General features: G+C 43.7%; 1 protein-coding gene across 4 annotated transcripts in view; it reads left to right on the top strand.

The window, feature by feature from the left end:
• ZNF638 (zinc finger protein 638) overlaps positions 1-22,447 on the top strand; it is a 67,969-nt gene that overhangs the window by 41,453 nt on the left and 4,069 nt on the right. For 2 of the 4 annotated variants that reach the window (XM_081020612.1, XM_081020615.1), the window contains exons 6-23: positions 330-619; positions 1,123-1,269; positions 1,796-1,927; positions 4,049-4,461; positions 4,597-4,652; positions 5,255-5,635; positions 7,039-7,088; positions 7,857-7,988; positions 8,167-8,295; positions 9,714-9,755; positions 10,125-10,265; positions 10,562-10,687; positions 11,651-11,700; positions 15,946-17,317; positions 17,895-17,948; positions 19,219-20,359; positions 20,462-20,530; positions 21,389-21,661. In XM_081020612.1, coding sequence (XP_080876738.1) covers positions 330-619; positions 1,123-1,269; positions 1,796-1,927; positions 4,049-4,461; positions 4,597-4,652; positions 5,255-5,635; positions 7,039-7,088; positions 7,857-7,988; positions 8,167-8,295; positions 9,714-9,755; positions 10,125-10,265; positions 10,562-10,687; positions 11,651-11,700; positions 15,946-17,317; positions 17,895-17,948; positions 19,219-20,359; positions 20,462-20,530; positions 21,389-21,661 — 4,998 coding nt within the window. The remainder of the gene's footprint in view (positions 1-329; positions 620-1,122; positions 1,270-1,795; positions 1,928-4,048; positions 4,462-4,596; positions 4,653-5,254; positions 5,636-7,038; positions 7,089-7,856; positions 7,989-8,166; positions 8,296-9,713; positions 9,756-10,124; positions 10,266-10,561; positions 10,688-11,650; positions 11,701-15,945; positions 17,318-17,894; positions 17,949-19,218; positions 20,360-20,461; positions 20,531-21,388; positions 21,662-22,447) is intronic. The other 2 variants (XM_081020613.1, XM_081020614.1) reach the window with 2 other exon arrangements.

Consider the following 22,447-nt stretch of genomic DNA (forward strand, 5'->3'; position numbering starts at 1 on the left):
GTAGTCAACCTTTTTATACCTACCGCCCACTGATGCACCTTTCTTGATGGTAACATTTCCTTACCGCCCACCAGTGCTTGACGGAAGGAGGATTCAGCTTGTGCCATAGAACCCCCTACCACCCACCTAGAATCCTGAAACACCCACTAGTGGGTGGTAGGGACCAGGTTGGCAACCCCTGGTATAAATAGTGCCCAGCTCCTTATTTCATTCACTGCAGCTGCTGTGTGTGCCCTTGCCTTCTTTGTCCAGGATCAACAAGTAGCGGCATGCTTTTCCCACGTACACTGGCAAAACAGTGCGTTCAGTATCTCTCCCCCTCCATTCAGGTAAGGACTTGGAAGAAGCGGTGAAATGTTTGGGTCCAAGTTTTGTTGAAGAGTACAACAAACAGAAATCACTCCAAGCGCTCACCCGAGGGTCGGCTTTAAAGAAGATACCGCTTGAGCCAGAGAAGACTCCTGGAAGTGTGAAGAAGACCCCAAGTCATCCTACGGCTCCTCCAAAGTCTTCCAAGAAAGATTTACCTCCTCATGGCTCATCAGATATTGATGTCCCAAACAAAGACGGAGTCGTAGCTGAGGAAACAAATGTTTCTCAACCCATTCCCTGCAGTCAGGTCAGTAAGTCTTCTGTGAAGGTGTTTAGGCTTAACGTGAGGTCTGGATCTGGATTTGTGCAGGGTCAGAGTTCTGGTGTCCTTGGCTCTCTGGTCCCTAGATGTAGATGGGCTTTTCTCTGTGGGACCAAACAGGAGCTTTTTGCTTATATGGGAGAAAGCTTCCTGCCTCTGATCCAGTCATTAACAATCATGCCTGCCCCTGGGTTTGCAGCCACATCCCATCATCTTTCATACCCCATACTAAATCACGATGAAATATTGAGAAATGACTTTTATTTAGATAGTTTGTGAAGTCATTTCAGTGCTTTTTCAAGAGATGTAGTATGCAGGTTTTTTAATCCATTCTTGCATTTCCTGCAATGCTCCTTTAAGTGCATTATACTTTACCTGTTTCTATGTGTCTCTCTGTCTCTCTCTGCCTGCATACATGAGAGCGAGAGAGCAAGCACACAAATCAGTAACTGGTTTTAAATTTGCTTGAAATACTGTTTCATTTTCAGTTTTTGACAGACAAAGCCTTGAGTTGTGGTATGATTCTTCGAATATCTGATTTACCAGATGATGGCTATACAGATAACGATATTAAAAAAATTGTTCAGCCCTTTGGAAAAGTTAGTGATATCTTGGTGCTTCGTGCTAGAAATGAGGTAAGTACCTTAAATGCCTAACAGAGTTTCTGCAAAATACCCCATCTTTTCTGTAAGTCACATTAGCTGGGGGTAATCCTAGCACCCAGTATGCTGACCCCAGCAGTCCTACGTATAGCCTCTGATGTGGTTCACAGCAGCTCTGCACAACTGCTAGTAGTAAGCATGGCACACTGTGCATTCTTTAATCTATAAGCAATGTGCTTATTGATAGATTATTGACTGATTGCTGGAGTAAGGCTAGAATTTTGAAGACATCCCTTGGAGGTGTGCTGAGGTGAGCTGTAGCTAAACAGTCTAAAATTTCTGATCGTAGTAATGGAAAAACCTATTTTAAACCTCACTTTAGAAACTTTAGACTGTTTAGCTACAGCTGTTTTGCAAAACCACTTTAAAAGTTTTCTGTGAACTTTGGCCACTTGGCTCCCATTTTCAATTCTCCTGATGCCCCTTCACTCAAATCTTAAAACCACAATGTAAAAGGTTAGAGCAAGATGTAAATGATGAGACTTTTCCTTTTTGTTAGGCCTTTCTTGAAATGAATTATAAGGAGGCGGTAACAGCAGCTGTCAAATATGGTGAAACATCTCCAGTCTTGATTAATCGCAGGCATGTGAAAATAAGTGTTGCAGAAAAGTCCAAAGTGGATCCCAGCCTGGTAAGTTTGTGTAATTTAAGGTGCCTTATTTCCACAGCATCTGACAAGGTTTCTTTCCCCACCCCAAGATGGTGTATATGCTGCTTACTTACTTGAAGCATTTATATCCGCCCTTCATTATCGTCCTTTTATTATTATTATTTGTACCCTGGCCATCTGACTAGGTTGCCCTACTTACGATTCAGAACATTTTACAGCTGTATAAGAGTTCAGGACAACCAAAATAATAATAACAGCAGCAGGGTTTTTTTATCAAAATACTAATAAAATCAAAAACATCTAACTGAATAAAAATAATGAACAAAAATAATGTTAAAAAAAACTTTAAAATAATGACATTTAAGTGATAGCTGTGTTAGGTGCCAGGCATGTCTTCTTAGGAGACTGGCTGTTGCATTGTTCATTCTGTTATCACCAGGTTGGGCACTGCTTTACTTTTGGGTGAAGACAGAGGCAAAGTAGGTGTCTGTCACCCAATAGCATTTCTCCGTCTACTTTCCCACTACTTTTTTGTCCTTCCTCTTGCTTCAAGTATAGCCTTTTTTATTAGTTTGCTGTCTCTTGCAATCCTGAGTTACTGCCTCCTGCCATGAAGGCAGATCATGGAGCCATCATGGCTAATGGCCATTGATGGCCTTGTCCTTTGGTGAATTTATCTAATCGTCTTTTAAAGCCAATCCAGTTGCTGGCTATCACTGCCCCTTGTTGCAGTGAGTTCCACAATGTGTGCGGCATGAAGAAGGATCTTCTTTTGTCTAGTAGTGTTGGGAGAGAGGGTGAGGGGAAACCTCTCTCCATGCCATGAGATTCCTGCATTGCAGGGGGTTGGACTAGAAGACCCTCGGGGTCCCTTCCAACTCTTCAATTCTATGATTCTATGCTTAATGTTATAAATTGTTGCCATGTCACTTCTTACTCACCTATTCGCTAAATGTAAAAATCCCAAATGCTGCAACGTTTTGTCCTAGAGCAGTCGCTCCATCTCCTTGGTCATTTGGGTTGTCCTTTTCTGAACCTTTTCCAACTCTACAATACCCTTTTTCAAGTGAGGTGACCAGAACTATGCTCTTTAATGCCTATATGAAGCTACTGGGAGAGCTGGGTGGGTTCTGGAGCAGGCCCTGAACACAGTGATGGGCTGGCCAGTAACAAAACTGACTCAGGACCAGGGGGAAACCCTGGGGGTTGGTGTTTCCTCAAGTCTAGCAGTTAGTAAGGTAGCCAGCTATGGACAGGATGACAGTCCCATTGAAAAATGAGATACACATTCTGGGGGTACTCATTGATCCATTTTCTAGAGACCCAGGCAACCTCAGTGGCTCTGAACACCTTTTGGTTCACCAGCTACAGCCATTCCTGGACAGGTATACTTTTCCTACAGCATGCTCTGGGAACCTCCTGAGTGAATTAATTCTAAAGCACGGTATGTCAGGCTGCACTTGAAGGTGATCCAGAAGCTGCAAGTAATGCAGAATGTGCTAGTTTAGTGGTGGAGCAGTTGCACTGATGGGTACCAGCGTAGTGGAAATTGTAGAGCTGGAAAAGGTTGTAAGGCTGGAAAGGGGAAGTTGTAGAGCTGGAAAAGGTTCAGAAATTGTGTGTCAGCCTGCTGAGTCTGTGTGGAAGAACTGTAGCCAGAGGACTGCATCCCAATATCTATGACTTCCATTTGTGACCTTGTTGAAACAGAAAACGTGCATGAAGGAACTGAAAAGGGTAGATAGGTATTGAAAAGGCCATTAAGTCGAGTAATGTATGCCAGAGAATCAAAGTAGACCCCAACACAGAGTGTGTTGTTAGCAATTGCATTGTGAGGAGGAGGAGTTGTTGTGGTTCTCATCTAATACTGGGCACAAGGAGGCCAGTTTTCATTGGGACTACACCACATGTGGAGGGAAGGTTTGATCTCTCTCCTTCTCCCTACCCCCCCCCCCAGCAGTTATAACAGTGGTCCATTTATCTCTGCATCTGGTTTGCTGTTTATGCATACAGCTGTTAGGACAGCAGTGTGACTTTCTGCTCAGTCATTGGGGAAAGGTATTTCTGTAGCTTAAGGGTTTTTTGCACAGATTGTGCATGGGTATATTCATAAAAGAGAACATAGAGTGTTATCTTTTTCAGATCAAAGGAAATGAAAAGAAGCCATCACAGAGTATCAAGAAAACTCCCCCAGGTACACAGGTTGTTAAACCTCCCCCAGACTCTCAGAATGCCAAGAAAGCTCCCCCAAGCCCAAAGAATGTCAAGAAAGCTCCCTCAAGCACGCAGAATGTCAAGAAAGCTTCCTCAGGCACACAGAATGTCAAGAAAGCTCCCTCAGGCACACAGAATGTCAAGAAAGCTTCTCAAGGCGCCCAGAACGTCAAGAAAGCTTCTCTAAGCTCACAAAATGTCAAGAAAGCTCCCTCAACCTCACAGAACGTCAAGAAAGCCCCAGGTTCACAGGATGCCAAGAAGCCTCCCACAACCTCCCAGAATGTTAAGAAAGCTTCTTCAAGCTCACATAATGTCAAGAAGTCACTTGCAAGTGCATCGTAAGTATGACGCTACTTAGTCTGGCCTATCACATTCTTTAAATCAGCTTTTTAAATGTTTTCTGTTCCAACTTGTGATTTATTTTAATGGGATTGTATCCAGCAATTAACCCACGATTTTGTTCCTTTTTTCAGGAAAGATCAAACTGCTGCAAAAACGTCCTCGGCAGCTGTGTCACTGGCCACTGCCTGTGAGTTCTGGTTGCTTTTCCTTCCTTTATGCTCCGTCTCCTGTAGTTTGGTGCATTGTGTGCTGAAAGTGGGTGAAAAAATTGAAGAAGACTCTTGCCTAGTCTTCCCATCATGCAGGCTTACTGATATGTGGATCCCTGTCAGATGGAAATGTGTTGAAGAATGTGGTAGCTGCATGGAGAAGGGGGTAATGATTTTCAGGGGTGGCAAGTTCAGCAAAATGAGGCCTTGAACAATTACATTTTTGGATCACTGAAGCCTATTCATTTTCAATAAATACTTTCCCACCAAAATATGTCAAACTGAAATCCTTCTTACTAATCTCTTGGGCTGCATTTTTGTTAACGATACAGAGGAGAGTTATCTTTTTAATATACTTCTCGTTGGAAGTCCTGGGTTCTTTTCAAATATTTACTCATTTTAATGTTTCCTTTATTCTATAATTCTGTTAGCAGAACTGAGTTCCTGTTTTGTTCATTTCTGAACCTTCTTAAGTTGTCTGAACATAGTCTCGGGGCCACTATAGTCACTGTCTTTTTTAAGGTTAATAACTTAAACAGGAAGCCCCTTCTAACCAGATGAATGTTTTGTCTGATCACAGCAAATGATGACAAAAAATCTGGAGACTCTCGAAAGGCTGGAGAGACAAAAGTGGCTGTAAAACCAAAAAAGGCTGGAGATGTCAAAAAGACCGCAGGAGCAAAAACAGGTGTGAAGCAAAAGAAGCCTACAGATCCCAAGAAGCCTGAGGGGGTCCGGAAAGCTGCAGGAAGCAAGGACACAGCAGAACCCAAGACAGCTGTGAAGTCCAAGGCAAACGAGACTGGAGGGACAAAGGCTGCTGTGAAACAGAAGAAGCCTCACAGTGGTTCCAGGAAGCCTGAGGAAGCCACAAAAGCTGTAGAGAGTGAGAAGACGTCAGAACCCAAGGAAGCTCTAAAATCCAAAGCCAAAGAAACGAGCCCACCTGCAGAAGTGCCAGGTATCTTTGGAGACTCACTTCTGCCATCCTACTCAGAAGTCAGCCATAATAATAATAATAATAATAATGTATACCCAACCCATCTGGCTGGGTTTCCCCAGCCACTCTGGGCGGCTTCCAACAAAACACTAAAATACAATAACCTAAGTAAAAAAATTCCTTCCTGTAGCACCTTAAAGACCAACTAAGTTAGTTCTTGGTATAAGCTTTCGTGTGCATGCACACTTCTTCAGATACACTGAAACAGAAGTTACCAGATCCTTCTATATATTGAGAAGGTGGGGAGGGGTATTACTTAGAAGGGTGGTGGGAATCGGAGATTGGCAGATAGCTGAGATGAGCCTGTTGACGACTCTTAACGACTGTAATAGGTCTTACAGGAAAAGGCAAGGGGTGAGAAGGTGAGAAATGGCTTAGTCATGTATAATGAGATAAGAATCCGATGTCTCTGTTCAGACCAGGTTTCTCCATTGTTTTAAGTTTGGTAATGAGTTGTAATTCAGCAGCTTCTCTTTCCAGTCTATTTCTGAAATTCCTTTGTAGTAAAACAGCTACTTTGAGATCTTGTATAGAATGTCCTGGGAGATTGAAGTGTTCTCCTACTGGTTTCTCTGTTTTGTGATTCTTGTGATACAATAACCTGTTAGACATTAAAAGCTTCCCTAAACAGGGCTGCCTTCAGAAGTCTTCTAAAAGTTTGGTAGTTATTTTTCTCTTTGAAATCTGGTGGGAGGGCATTCCACAGGGCGGGCGCCACTACCGAGAAGGCCCTCGGCCTGGTTCCCTGTAACTTGACTTCTTGCAGCGAGGGAACCGCCAGAAGGCCCTTGGTGCTGGACCTCAGTGTCCAGGCAGAACAAGTTCATTGGGTTTATTCCCAGAAAAGGGACTATAGCAGCCTTTCTCAACCTGTGGGTCCCCAGATGTTGTTGAACTACAACTCCCATCACCCCTAGCTAGCAAGGGATTATGAGTTGCTGGAGGGGCAAACGCAGGCCTCAGCAGAGATCTGAACTGAGCGACTCTGATGGATGATAACGATGTGCTAACGACCGGTTGTAAATACTGTAAATAAAGACTATAAAAAACAACGGTCAAGAGGCTCCTGTAGTGATTGTTGTGAAGAGAGGAAGAAGATAGAGTCGTAGTCCAACAACATCTGGGAACCCACAGGTTGAGAACCACTGGACTATAGGATTGCAGCCTTAAAAGTGTTGCTTTCATTGAGGTAAATTTTTACCTGTTCCATATAAGACAATAGTCTGGAACAAAAGGATTGGTTCAGTTTAAAATTGGGGTTTCCTTGTTCTGGGATTTGCGCTTTCAACGCCCCAAATGAACTCTTCATCAGTGACAGCCACATTACTTTTTCATCTTTTAACAAAATTATTTTTTAAATACAGATGTGACAGAAGCTGCAAAGAACATTGAAGCAAGTGAATCGGTCACCAAGGTGAGCTAAGATCCCGGTGGATGCAAGCAATTTTGTCCTCAAAATGCTTTGCAAACAAGGGAGAAACTATGGAAGAAAGACTTACAATTTACAGCATGCAGCACACTAAAAGAGAATTTTATGAAAATGTTATATAGGTGGTATCTGACCCCCTAAGTAGGTTAGCAAAGATGTATAAGTCAGAATCTGATATCTGTTGGAAATGTAAAGAGAAGGAAGGTACCTTTTTATCCTATGTGGTGGACATGCAAAATGGCTAAGGACTTTTGGGAGATGATCTATAAAGAACTGAAAAACATGTTTAAAAGGTCCTTTGTAAAAAGACCAGAAGCTTTTCTCTTAGGAGTAATTTTAGATATACCAAGCAATCAGGAAAAAACCTGTTCATGTACGGAACCATAGCAGCCTGAATAGTATGTGCTCAAAAATAGAAGGAGGGTTTAATAGCAGCAAAGGAGGAATGGCGGATGAAAATGATGGAATATGCAGAAATGGCTAAATTAACTAGTAGAATAAGAGATCAGGAAGATAGAGTTTTTAAAGAAGATTGGAAAAGATTTGTAGAACATTTGAAAACTATTGTAAACAAATTAAGATGTTAGCAGGGTTAGAGTGACGAAACGGAGAAATATAAGAATACGGATTGATTAGAATAGGCAGCAGAAATTTGGGCTGGGTTTGGGAAAAAATAAGAAACAGCAGGCTAATGTTATGTGAAAATTTGTCGATAATAATTCTAATTTTCCCGTTTTTGTTTTGCTTTTCTAGGAAGCAGAAGAGATGTGTGTAGTTTTGATTTCTAACCTGCCTGCTTCAGGATTAACTCCAGATGAGATTTCTAATTTAACCAAGCCCTTTGGAAAACTGAAAGATGTGTTAATTGTATCTTCACATAAAAAGGTATTGAGAAGCCATTTTTCACTGGACATGCAAAGAAAGCGCAGAAATGCTCCATAAAGCAGTATTTCCATGAATGTTCATGGAAAACCACATAAAATTTCTGCATATTGTAACTTTGGAGGAGGCGATTATCTGGCTTCAGGTGGCTGATACAGATTTCTTCCTTCTTTTTCAAAAGGCATACCTAGAAATGAGTTGCAAAACTGCAGACTCCATGGTGCAATTTTATACCTGCTTTCCAATGTATGCGGAGGAGAACCAACTGAGCATTACTTTGGCACCTGAATTCAAAGACATAAAAGATGAGGTTGGTAACTAAAACATTAAGAAAAATGGTGGGGGCAGGGGGAGAATGCAGTGTGGTCCTGTGGTATTCTAAAGACGAACACGTTTATAATGCTATCTATTTTATTTGTCTTTAAGGTGCCACAAGGCTCTTTGTTGCATCAACCGTTTGGGGGGCAAAGTGGGGATGGAACAGGGTATTTGCTGGCTTTTTCAATGGTGTTTCAAATATGGTCATCTGTCCTGGATGCTTTAGCTGAGATTCCTGCATTGCAGGGGGTTGGACTCGATGACCCTTGGGTCCCTTCCAACTCTTAAGATTCTATGCTATGCAATTTCACTTAAACGCACGGTACCTTGGAACGTAACCCCTGCGTAAATTTGGAGTTGCCTGTGCTACAACCAATTAATGCAGTCACATCTTTGATCATTGGCAAATGGTCTGCTAGGAGCTGCTGTCCTCTGCTTCCTCACATTTGATGTAGTTGTGCTTCACTTTTTATGTGTTGCAGGACCTGTTTCAAACCCTGCCCTCGGGCCTTTCTTTCTATAAACAACTTGCTTGATACCTAGACTGCAGAGGCAGCGGTGCCAATTAGGATGATCTGAGGTTCTGTGCTTGGTGTGTCTGGGCTGGTTTGCATGGCTCAGTGCTGTGTGCAGGAGCTGAGCCAAGTATCTGGGTCCGCATGCTCTTCTGCTCCCACTGCCACCCAGCTGGGAGAAGGACTTTGCTAGCGTTTCCGTTCTGTTTCATAGGATCCTGGCTCAGCATTACACATGAACCAGAGAGTCATGGTTTAACTCAATCCCTGGTTGGGTAAGCAAGCCAGCTTCATAACTCAAGGTGTGGAGATTTGTTTAGAATCTGGCCAGTTTTTGGTCTGAACCACATTCTCTGGTTTGTGCCCAATGCCAAGATGGGATTCTGTGAAAATGAAAGTATATGCTAGCGAAATCCTTCTTGCTCCTCTACAGAAGAGGGAGAGAGCATGTAAACCTGAGAATTTGTTAGGCTTGTTTCAGCTCACCCACATAGTGCTAAACCATGGCTTACCATGATGTGCAAAGTATTCGTCTGCCTGTTTAATCCAGTAAATAATCATGAATTAACAACTCCCTGGAGTTGGAAGACTAATGAAAGCAGTGCTGGAGAACAGCTATGAAAAATGAGTGTGCGTTCATGAGCCAGAGCCCCATTTGTCAGGGGCATGGAGTGATATTCCTGGGGGATAGGTATACACCATGAGAATGGGGGTGGGGCGGGGGGGGAATGTGTTTGCAAAGTGGAGCCAAGGCTGAATGCTTTAAGAGGGTTATGGTGCTGAACACAAATCAAAATGAGACCCAGTGAAAATGGCTGTGATTTATGCATAATCTGTAAATCCGCAGACACCTTTAGTTTTCTTAAATAAATATTTTTGATCCCTTTTTCTTTAGGAAGCTATATTTGTTTCTATGATTAAGGATGTCAATCCAAAGGTAAGTAGCAGAAGCATTACAAATTGTTATGTAGTGCTTTTCCCTATAATCATTTTGATCCCGATCATGCTGGCGGCAAACCTCAGAATGGCCCAAGTGAAGTGCAGGTGTGAGTAGCTGAAATACTGTTCTGTGGTCTCCACAGAATAGATGGCTTAAGGAAATGAATCCAAACCTCATGCTGCCAGAGAAGGCAGGAAACAGCCAGGCTCACTGGCCTAGCAGAGCTGGTGAAAGAAAAAGTCAAACTCCAAATAGAAACCATCTGCTGTGCAGTCACTGCTTAACATGCGGCATTATGGTGAAGGGTGGGCAGGAAATGGGGTACTGTAAATAGATAAAATTGATGCCTGCATTTTCTTTAACTAGGTGAACACAGAAAATATCCATTCACAGCTTGTGCATTTGGGCAACCTGCCAGATAAGGGATATTCAGAACTCGAAATACTTTGTGTTGGACTTCGGTTTGGACGCGTAGATCACTACATGGTGGTAGCAAATAAGAACAAGGTGGCTGTTCTTGTTTTGGAAACTTCTTTTTGTAAGCAGACCTGTTACTTGATGCACTCTCCCCAGAGCACCATGACACAGTTTATTATTGTGGCACAGGAACCCAGTGGCACAGGAAAGTTCTCACCCACCCCTCCCCAGCTGCCTTAAAGGACAGCAACAAACTCCTAGAAATAATGTCTTTCAGGAGGAAAAGCTCCATCTGGCTAATAAGTAACATTTACATGCGTATCACTGTACTGACTGCACAAAGGGTATACTTTAATGTTAACTTTATGCATATCTTAACTTCTAAGGCCATTCTCCAGTTGGATAGTGCTGAGTCGGCTGCATCCATGTGCCGCTTCCTGAAAAGGTATCCACACAACCTTGGAGAATCACGGTTGACATTCTCACGCTCACCACAGATTGAACCGTCGCCAGTAAGTGAGCTTCCTTTCTTTAAACGCGTCTCAGTTTTCCAGCTTGTTTGCGTCTGTGGTGGGTACTGAAGACTCAGCCTGGATGTGGATGTTTGCTGTGAATGCCGCTGGGCTGTTCTTGCCCGCTGGCATGGAAGGTTTGAAAGCTACGCAGTGGTCGGGAAACTGGGCAAGAGCTCGCTTGTCTCTAGCAAGGACACAGCAGGTGCAGGAAAGCCCTGACTCTGCCCACCCACAACTAAGTCTAGTGCCACCCAGTGGCTAAACTATGTAACAGTTGTGGGGAAGCTTGAGGCAGCCCTATGTGGTGGCCCAGGCAGTTTTGGCCAAGCCAGACCCACCTGCCCTACCCATATAATGTCATTTATGATATGGTCTGTGGAGCAGGTAAAGACGAGGATGGGACAGATTTGGAGTTTGCTGGCTCTGCCAGCCAGCTGATTGGCAGCTCCTGACTCTTTGTAAGCACTGCCTTGCGAAGGAAGGCTCCAACAATGGGTGTCCCCCGCAAAGCCCTGCACTTTGCAAGAACTGACAATCAGCTGATGCTCAGTTACACTCCAACACTCCCTCTTCCCCTGTTGCTTTTGTAGACTGATCAAGTTGCCAGCTAGGTATACGGTCCAGTCTTATTACTTGACAGGGCTTAAAATTGGGCATTAGCATGGAGTCAGGTGTAATGGGCAAAGCTTGTAGTTAAGGTTGATTCCTGGGAAGTAGAAATCGTGCGATTGAGCAGAGTCATGACATGAGTTGCCCTGTTTCCCATTTTTCACTCTCATTTCTTTTTTTGTTGTCTTACGCAAAAGTATTTAGTTTTAGACAACTGCAGAAAAGAGCCATTCATAGAGCCTCTTTTTCATTACTCTGAAAATTCTGTTGTGTATCTGTGGGCTGAAGTATTTCACACAGTTTTTTGTTAATTGCTTCAAGAGCTCAGAACTGGACATTGTTTTTGAACAGGCTGAAGTCACAAGAAAGGAGGAGAAGAAACAAGAACCAGGCAACGAAAGGTTTGTTTTTTAAATATTTAAATGAACTCTGTGTGTGTGTGAGAGAGAGAGAGAGAGAGAGTGTGTATGCATGCATGTGTGGCTTTTAAGATTTGTGATTGAATAAAGTAGACTAATTATCCACCTCACCTTTCCGTGGTAAGCCCAGTATTCTGATTTATTTAGGGTTGTCACTTCTTATGTGAAACAACTTGTTCTCTGTGTATCCCTCTCACCCCTCTGTCAAGTTTTGGACTTGTTGTGCAGTCGTAGCTGCTGAAGTCAGCAAGTGTGCCTGGAATGTGTGCGTACAGTTCATTTCCATTAATATCCATGGAACTTTACCATTGACTTTAGTGGGGTGTGGACTGAACCATACACAGTATTTGCAATTCAGATGACTACAGAAAAATGACATTGGAATTAACCAGCTGCAGCAGTGCATGCAATTCTGTGTGACAAGCCGGTGTTTTTGAATCAGTGCTTTCAAGCTCTTTCCAAGTATATAAAGATATTTTGCTGTGCAATTCATTTTTTCAAGGAGTCTACAGTTGACCCTGAAGCTGGTCTATCGTGTCACGCTATTTAAGTGTAATAGAAAAGACCATTAGCAGTTTAAAGTATCCCAAGAACCATGTGCTAAATGCATAGTGCATCCTGTCAAGTGTTCACACAATATAAAATTATGGATGAGATACACAGAATTTTAATGACTGTATTTATAATTAATTTGCATCAAAGAGAATAGGTTAAAGTAACAAGGGTTTTTTTCTGTAGGTGGAAAAAAAAAACATTTTTGTTTTCAAAATGACTTCTGCACCTCAAATTATCTTCCTAGATTCTTCTTAAAAGGGAGATGCATGCACAACTTTATAGCCTACAGATGTAGTTAAAATAATTGTACTCTGGCTAGCAAGTACATTTGAAAATTAACACCCGGGGTGTTTGTTACATCATAATGCTGATATGTTCCCTATGTCACGTCTAATAAAACTGTGTTTTTCCCCAAAGCTCTCATCTACACACGTGCAGCCTGCTTAGTTGTTGATGATATGCACCTGCAATGGAAGTATAACACACATTTCTAATCCGGTATACATACACTTGGTACATGCAGAACACCAGCCTCATTTGGTAACTCATTGTCTCCTTACTTGAGTGTAAACGTTGGGTCCTGAGATACTGCATCTGAAGGAAGCATTTAACATAACCGCTGTTGAGGAAGCCCATGTAACAGAGTGACTTTGCATGGGTCATACCTGAGTCAGCTTCATCTGCTGGCTTTTTGCGCAAAAAAACCCCAAAACAAACAAACCACACACCCTTTTCTCTGTTACAAAGAAACCAGCAGCATGGCTAGTAGGCATAAAGCTTGTTCTTCACTGAATCATTTGCACTCATGATGGAATATGGCAAGAAGAAAAATATTTTAAATCGTGGAGTACAGAAAGAAGGCAGATTTTTCTTTTTACTTGCTCCCCTGACCTTACTCTGTTGGGGAACAAATGGACGCCATATGTTTTTATGGTTGATCGGACGTAATAGATGAAATCTTGATTAATAAACTGTGTGTCACTTCTTCACAATGGCTATCACTTCATCTTCTGGATGAGTTGATGGACCTTCTTGCTCTGAATGTACTTTGATACCTCCTCCCATGATGGTATCTTTCCGGCAAACAGTTTTTCCCCAGAACCAGATGGAGGTGGCTGAAGATGAACTGAGCTTCGGGTGAAGAACAGCTGTGTGTGGCTCTTTTGCCTCACTCACGTGTGGCATGCTTTTTATGGGTTGTCCTTTCCATTAGCTTCCTCAAGGGTGCGAGACTGCAACAGCAAGTGGGGTTGTGTGGTGCTTCCTTGACTTGTTTAAATTATTGCACCCCGTTGACAGAATCTTGATGTCACAACTCTATCATTCCTGAAAGCGTCATCTCTTTGGCAGGATGTTATTCCTGGCTGTGAATTCTGCTTTTTTTTCTTTTTCTTTTTTGGTCTGTGCTTTTCTTGTCTGACAGAAGGTCCTGGAACTCTTAAATCTCCCAAATGAATTGCTAAAGTTCACTACCTGCACCTAAAAAACACATTTTAAAGGACTGAATCATTGTGTGAGTAGCTTCTCTTCTTCAAGAAAGGCTCCCTCTTGGTTGAGTAGCATGACCAACCTCTCGATGGGAATTTTCCTGTTTAGATTCACCTGAAAAGAGTCACATGTGCAAGCTGTGTTGTTGAAAGCCCAAAGAGAAGGGGATATATGTGTTAAGCCAATCTCGGTTGGATATCTTCACAATTTAGAAACAGGTTCTTTGCAGTTTACCTCTGAATTCATGCAGCTGTCTATCCAAACCATACAGATGTGTATTACTCAGGAACTTTTTTGTTTCCCCCTGGAGTTCTGTAAATTCACTAGTGCCATGAAGTTGAGCTGCGTCACATCACCAATCCCAGCCGGAAGGTCCCATCTATATTTGCCAAAAGTTGGAGGAACCATACTGTTTTTGCTTGGTTCGGTTCTGGATCCTGTTTGCTGTGCTTCATTATAGTGTGCCTTGCACTCCTTACTCTCCTAGTTTCATCTACTCTAATACGAATCAGGATCCCCTTTGCAAGTCACAAAATCCATGCCTTTTGTGCTTGACCGTTTATTATTATTATTTATTAAATTTGTTTACCCGTAGAATCTCAGGCGATTAGCAGCATAAAATTGAAATATGAAAAAAGAGAAAATAAATAATAATAATAATACAAAGACAACACAATAATCCGCAACACAATCAGTCAGCCCAAGGCATGGTTGAAGAGGAACGTTTTCTCCTGGCACCTAAAGGTGTATAATGAAGGTGCCAGCCAAACCTGCCTGGGGAGAACATTCCACAAACGGGAAGCCACCGCAGAAATGGCCCTGTTCTCTTGTTGCCACCCTCCGGACCTCTCGAGGGGGAGGCATAAGAAGAAGAAGGGCCTTAGAAGATGATCTCAGGGTCCAGGTAGGTTCCTGAGATCTTCTCAAATTTAGTGATCTCAAATTTTTATTTCTGTTACTTACTTAGCAAAATTTATATACTGATTGATTGGTGTAAAACCTCAAAGTGGTTTGCAAGAAATATTAAAATTATCAATGAGAACATATTATATTTGCATATATTTTACTGCTTTGTAGTCCCTATTTTTTGAGGTTTGATGTTTCCTTTTGGAATTGCTCCTGCTTGGGCAAGACACTTTCCCCTCCTTTAATCGAGTGTGATAGTGGCAGTTCTTCTCCCATCAGTTGCCTGCACAGTTTACATGCCTCCCCTTTTCATTTGGTTCTGCAGAATACAGCACACTTCACCCTGCCAGTTGTGCTGTGTGTGGGGGGAGGTTGTTATGGAGCTTTTATTTTGCCCTCTTTCTGAGGGCACCTGACTCACTTCACATAACATGTAGAGCACCCAGTTTGGTGTGTGATCATCTTTCAGTTGTAATATGTGATATCTTAGCATCCTTTCCTAGGTCATCAAAGCAGAATTGCCATTACCCCAGCTTTGAAATCATTCACCTCCAGGTGGAGATTATTCTAGAGACACACTAGAATGGGCTTTCAGGAGGCACCAGTTTGGCTGTTGCTGGAAGCTCAATGGACCAAATAGAGCCTTGATCTGATTGCAGCAGGACCGATTTTACATTCCTAATACTTATGTACTTGTAAGTGGAAGTTCTCTGAAATACTGTACATTGTCGCCTTGAATTTGGTTATTTTGGAATCTATCAGAAAGCTGAAAATGGACTAAAGGCTCAGCGAGTGTGTATGTGTGGACATTTCCACTCTTGTCTGACTCATTTCAGTTCTCTAGGTAACACCCCATTTAGCACCCATATTTCTGGAGCGGAACTGCAGGAAGGTGGATAAAAGATCAGGAGGGCTTCCTATTCTAACTTTAAATTGGTTTATATCCACAGCCAGAGCTATGCGTCCCTGTGTTCTGTCTGTCTTTCTCCCTACCTAAACTTAACCCTGACCTGTCAGCTCCAAGGTACACAGAGCACACATGCATATTGACTAGTACCATTAGAGAAATGCTAAGATGCCTGCCATGCTGAAGCAACTTAAGAGAGAGGTAAACTAGAATTTGGCTCATTGTGAAAACCAGTTTGGTTGTTAGGCTAGATTTCCTTATGCTAAGCTCTGTTGCATCAGGAAATCCCAACCGTTGGCGTCGAGGGGTTATTGATTACTGTGGAGTTCTCAACATAGCTTGATTTCTTCTGTCTTTTTAAATATATTTAGCCCTGACTTGAACACATTTCCCGAAGGATCAGGAGTGGTGCACCCAGCTGCTGTTCCTTCACCAAAGCCTCCTGAGGCCAAGGAAGAACCAAGTTCTGATCAGAAGCCTAGGATTCCAGAAGGGAAGACTGAAGAAGACTCAAGACCCATTGAGAAAGCGGTATGTGAAGTGGCATCAGAACCATCAAAGACAGAAGGGTCAGAAGAGGATTCTGGAACTGGAGCAACAACCACACCTACTACGCCAGTTGATTTAGGATCATCTGAAGTAAAATCCGAAGGAGTTCTTCTTACTTTGCCATCCAATTTGGAGAAGGAAGAAAAAATTACAGACACCTCTAATGATGAATTTCTGGAAAATGCACCTGCAGCTACTGGAGAAAACAAAAGTGAAGAATTAGCCACTCCTCTTGGTAAATCACTGGAAGAATTACCCGGCACGACTGAAGCGGAGAGCATAGGAGTAGACTCTGTCACGACCGTGGAAGGAGAAGACACAGTTGCTGCCACCTCTGAGACATTTCCAGTGGACTCTGCAGAAGTTGCCGTGGAGGAAGTGTCAAGTGGCAACGTACAGTCAGATAACAAGCCAATAACCCAAGAGGCAGATAGTACTGAAGCATTACTCAATATATCAGAAATACCTACATATCAGGTGATTGGGGGGGTGATAGACAAGGAATCTGAAATCCCCTGTTCCGCAGCTGAAGCTAATATAGTGATGGAATCTAAGGCAGCGGTGCTGGAAGCTGTGGAAGTCACAGAGGAGAAACCTGAATTAGTCAAACCTGAACATGTAGTCAAGACGGAGACAACTTTAGAGAAGCAACCTGAAAGGCTGGTATCAAATGATGGACCAACCAAGGAGGAGAAACCTGAAAAGATTACAGATGACAAGAGTCCTGAACAAATTCTACCCAAGGCACAGCCCAGTAAAGGACCGGGACAAGCGGCTGAATCCATCAATCTTGCATCAGAATCAGCATCCAGTGCGGAGACTACTTCCGTTGGTGAAAGTATGCTAAAGGCTCCGATGTCTGTCTCAAATGTATCCAAGACGAAAGCTTCGACTCTGAGAAAAGAGAAGCAGAAGACTCCCGCGAAGCCGGCAACCAGGAGCCGCACAGTCACTGAAAAGAAAGTGGTGTCAAAAGAAGCGAGTCAGCAAAGGCCTCCGAGCGGCAGGTCAAATGTGACAGATGGCGGCAAGTCTAAGCCCAACGTATGTTCTCTTGTTGTTAAGTTAGGCATTGGGAAGAGTTCATCGCTGCCAGACAAGGACTCCCCAGTGGAAACTAAGGGTAGCTCAAAGCAGACCCCGGAGCGGGAGAGTAGATCATCCAGTGTGAAGCGAGACAGCGGCAGCAATAAGGTGAGAAGGGCTAAAGTGCTGGCTCCTTGTGACTGGCTGGTAACTAACGTTGACGCTTCTTCCAGATCCTGAACCAGTGCAGTGGTAGCCTGGGCCCAGTTCCCTTCCCCTTCCTCTAAGCAGTTGCATTAAGCGGGGCAAACAGGCAGGTGGGGATCCTGCCGTCTCTAGATTCATGGCACACACAGCTGGAAAGCGGCTCACTCGGAAGCACTCGGTGGATGGGAACTTCTTCTGGGTAAAACTGAGAGTAGAGCACCAGCTCTTCACGGTGCAGTTCTGAATGGGCGGCAAGTATTGTTCATTCTTTCCCTTGCTGTCGCTGTCTCCTCTGTCGTGAGGTGAGGCTTTCTGTGTCGAATCCTGACGGTTTTGCACATACTGGCTGCTGAGAAGGGACCACTTACTCACGAGGTGGTTGGTGCGCTCAATACCCGGATCTTAAAAATGATTGGCACGGTCTTAACTTTCTTAGCGTGTAATGAATTTCATCCAAGTTTAAAGGGGGAAGTCGTGTATCGGTGAGCTTGCAATTCTGTTGTTTTGATTCTTGTTCCCCTTTCTAAATTTTCTTCAGGTATCTGCTGGGAGAACTACTAGAAGTTCTAAAAGCTGCACAAAACCAAAAGAGGTAAGGAAAGAAACAAAGCGAGTGACAGCATTAGAATTACAATCACTTCAAGAAGCCCCTGAAATAAGGTCTCTGCAGTGAGTTTTTGAAGGGTTATTTTTTCTTACCACTTTCCTGTCGACTAAAAAATTATTATAATGCTCATGGTCATATAATACCACAACCGGAGAAAGCTGCTATGGCTCAGAACTTAAGACTCTAGATTTCCTTAAGGAAGATGGGCACTGTATTATTATTATTATTATTATTATTATTATTATTATTATATTAGGAAACAAGGTGAGGGTCATTTTTCTGACCTATTCTGACCTTTTGTTTGAACAACTGATGGAATTGAACACGGTTCCACTTAAATTTTGGATTTGGATTACTTGGGTTGTGTTTCCTGCAGCGGAGCAGGGGGGAAAAAACCAGCCTATGCTGTTGGTGTGATTCGAGAGATGAGAGAGGGAAAGTGTGAGGTGGGGGAGATTCTGAGTTTTTTCTACAAACACAGCAATTGCTTCATAGCAGTAACAATAATATCCCAGTTTTTTCTTTTCCTTTTTTAAAAAAAGGGTTACCACATTTCTTCTTCAAAGTTTGGGTTCCTAGGAACTTTGGTGGGGAAAGGGTAAAAAGTTGCTGCATTTAAATTATAGAATTCCCTTCCACAAGATGTAATGGCGGTCACCAGCTTGGAGGACCATCCAAGCAGATGAGACACATTCACAGAGGACAAGACGCTCATCTACGGTTGCTCACGGCGGCTATGTTCCACCTCTCCCGTCAGGCAGGATGCCTCTGAATACCAGTTGCAGGGAGGGTGTAGCTGTTGCACACATGTCTTGCTTGTGAGCTTCCCCATGGTGCCTGGCTGGCTGCTGTGGGAACAGGATTCTGGACTGGAGGGGCCTTTGCCTTGATCTAGGGTTTGGTTTGGTTTGTTTGTTTATAAAATTTATATGCGCCCCTTCATCCATAGATCTCAGGGCACTTCACAACATAAAATTGCAATATATAAACCGCAAAATACCTGGTCTGTGTTCTTTAGTCATGCTAAGCTCAAAAGCCTTTACTTATACCTCCATTTTAGGGCAAAGCCCCTCCAGATAGCAGCTTTTATAAACAGTAGTTAAAGACACAAATCCTGTGTTTGTGTGGCCATGGTAAATTTCTGTTTCTATGTTCACCTCTTTGGTTTTGAACTGCCCTTACTGGGCATCTTTGTCACCATACTTCTGCTGATTTCTCTTGCTCGCTAAAGCTGAGCTTTGTTTTTCTTTTGTAGGAAGAAGAGCTTTCTCCATTTAACTTGGATGAGTTTGTGACCATGGATGAAGTTCTAGAGGAAGCGGACTCTCCCACTCAGCCCAGGAGAAACCCTGTACGAGGCAAAAGGAAGGATCACACCAAGAAAAGCCTTCCTTCCGAGCCGAGTTCCAAGAAGAGGAAGGGCAAGAGCTCTGCGCACGTTGATGAGAATGAGCTCTCCTTTGTTACTCTGGATGAGATTGGAGAAGATGAAGGTGGAATGTTGCAGGCTGAGCTTCTGAACTTGGAAGCCGTGCCAGATTCCCAGACTTTGGTCACGGTGGATGAAGTGAACGACGAGGAGGAGTTGATTGATGAAGTGATCAAAGATCCACAGTCACTTGTTACTTTAGATGAGATATCAGAGCAAGAAGACCCTAAGGATGCGTTCGCTTTAGGGGATAATGAGTCGGACCTTAAAGCAGAGCCCTTAGTCACCGTGGATGAAATTGGAGAAGTGGAAGAGATGCCGCTAAGTGAGCTGTCACATTTCAAGGTTGGCGAGGCCATAAAATCCAGGGAGGGTGAGAAGCAGGTTGTTGAGGATCCTGGAGAGGATCCTGGAGATTTCCTTTCTTCTCAGATCCCAGAAGATCCCAGCACTCTAGTTACCGTGGATGAGATCCACGAGGACATCGATGATCAGCATCTGGTGACTTTGGATGAAGTGGCGGAAGATGACGAAGACTTCCTGGCAGACTTCAATCGCTTGAAAGAAGATCTTAACTTTGTTACTGTAGACGAGGTTGGAAGCGATGATGAGGAAGAGGGGAAAAGTGACTCTCCTCCCCCAGCAGAAGTGAAAGAGTCAGTTGCTGAAAGTATATTGGGAGAAGAGGTTGTCATGGCAGTAGCTGAACCAGAAGAGGATGTGGCCAAGCCAGAAGAAGTTGGAACTCCAGGTGAATCTCTGGCTGAGAAGAGAGAGCAGGCCTTGAAGGAACAACCTGAAGGAACTGAGGCTCAGGCAGAGGAGCCTCAGGAGGAGACCTGCATTTCTGTGGCCGCCACAGTTGACAAGCCGGCTGCCTTAATAGACACAGAAAAGGATGAAGGAAGAGATGAAGAAACAAGCCGGACGCCTGAAGCTGACACAGGGTGTGAGCAGCCAGTGGCAGGTAGGAACGGAGTTATGTCTTAACAGGGCTCAACCACATGGAAGAGGTGAAAGCCACCTGAGCAAAAGTGTCAGAATTATATATGCAACCTTCTACTTGCAGAACCAATATTGAACCAGGCAGAAATGCCAGATAGCGAGAGCAGTATGAGGGAGGACCAGCAACCACCTGGTGAGATTTATTTACTTGAGTCTTGCATGTCTCTCCTGCTTTTCCTTCCAGGAGCTCAAGAGGGCAGGCAAGTTGCTTCTCTCCCCATTTTGATCCTGCGAGGTAGCTTCAGGCTGAGAGACTTGACTGGCCCAAGCTCCCCTAAAGAGCTTCATGGGGATTTGAACCCACCTCTAGCTCAGAGTCCGACACACTTGCCACACTGGAGGCTCATGCAAGGACGAGTTCCTGCATGATGTACCTTGCAGTTAGGCATGTTGCAAGAAAGGAACTCTGTTGTTTCTCTTTCCACTAATCTGAGCTCATGCAAACTCCTTTAAGAGTCTCTAGGTGCCACGGAACATAGGCTCTCCTGAGAGAGATGGCCTATTAGAAACATATTACCAAGAGGTCCACACTAGGCAAATTTGGAGTTCCAGGCAGGACCCATGAAATTCCTTGCCGCTGGGGCCCACATGCCTTAGTCTCTATGTCCCATTTATGGTCCCTGAAGTTGCCTTGTACACTCATAGTGTCACAAAGGTTTTAGACATGTTAGTGCTGGGGTGGGGGACATCCCGCCTGCGGGCCCACAAGGCTTTTGTCCGGAAACGTGCTTTGCATGATTCTCTTTTACGATTCTCTGAATGGGTTTGGTTGTCTGGATGCAGAATTTTGAGAAATTTGTCAAAACGAAAAGAAGGGAAGTCTGCATTTTGAAGATCACAGTTTTGCATGAATTAAAAAGATGAAGCTCTTAAACTACTTATGTTTGGCAATGATTATTAGGCCTTACTGATAATGCAACTCCAAAGTGTTGTTAGTTCCTCAAGATCTGAGGAAGAGTAACTGAGCTGTCTGACATTTATGCTGAACTAGAGCCGGATAGTCTTGGAGAGGGTGCTGTTGGTAGAGAAGCTGATACGGAAGTTGAAGAAAGCTCTGCATCCACTGCCAGTGAGGAGAAAGCAGGAGAAAATGTGCAGATGCCTTCCTCAGATGTGAGTGTTTCTATGGCAGACAGTCAGGCCACGGCCACAGCAGAACTGGACACAAAATCTGAACCTCAAGACCAGGTTTCCAGTGCAGAATTGAAGGAGGAGAGCTGCAGTGAGGTGACGCCTTCACAACCTTCTGAGAAGCCTGAAAAAGGTAGGAGCCAGAAAGCAGTTTTGTAGTTTTTATGTTCTTGGTTTGAGTTAGGTGAAAGCTGACAGAACAGCCCAACAGATGCTTGCAGTTGTTTCTATCAGGTAGTCTCTCCAAACCGTTCAGCACCTCAGGCATGGTGCATCTGTGTGGCTAAGAGACGGAGCTATGACTCAGGAAGCCATGGCTCACATTTTTGAATCTACCTTGAACTCACTAAGGGGCCTTTGGTAAGCCACACCCTTCGCCTTCATCCTCCCAGCCACAGTATGGGAACAGTAATACTGACTTGCCTTATAAAATTGTAAGCACTGCAACATCATTGCTGTTATTTGTTGTAATGGTATTGCAGTCAGTGCAAGCCAATTTTGAGAATCTGTATTTGCAAGTGGAGAGCAAATCGTTGCTTCAGATGCAGTGAACAGGCGGTAAAGCTCCCAGTTCAAAACCAGCTGTCTAATGGATTGCTTTAAGAGATATTGGCAAAGTAACCCGCCAGTGCCTCTCTGCTTGTGTTTGCTGAGCTATTTCACATTCCACCTAGGAGTAGGGAGGCACAGTGGAGGTAGGAAAAGCAATGCTCCTTGACCTCACTCCACAAGAGCCTATTACTGCAGCTATGCTTCGATTGGGATAGCCTCGCCCTGGTAGTGTGCTGGCCTGTCCTTGAGGAATAGAGCTCATGTAAGAAGCTGCTGCAAAGTTGCTAACAACTGCGTCTGTACATGCTCACACAACCTCTATTATGTGGGATCCGCAGAGGCTGGCTATATGCTACCAGATCCAGAT

The sequence above is a fragment of the Podarcis pityusensis genome (genome assembly GCF_964106645.2).
Source record: "Podarcis pityusensis genome assembly, chromosome: 9".
NCBI lineage: Eukaryota > Metazoa > Chordata > Lepidosauria > Squamata > Lacertidae > Podarcis > Podarcis pityusensis.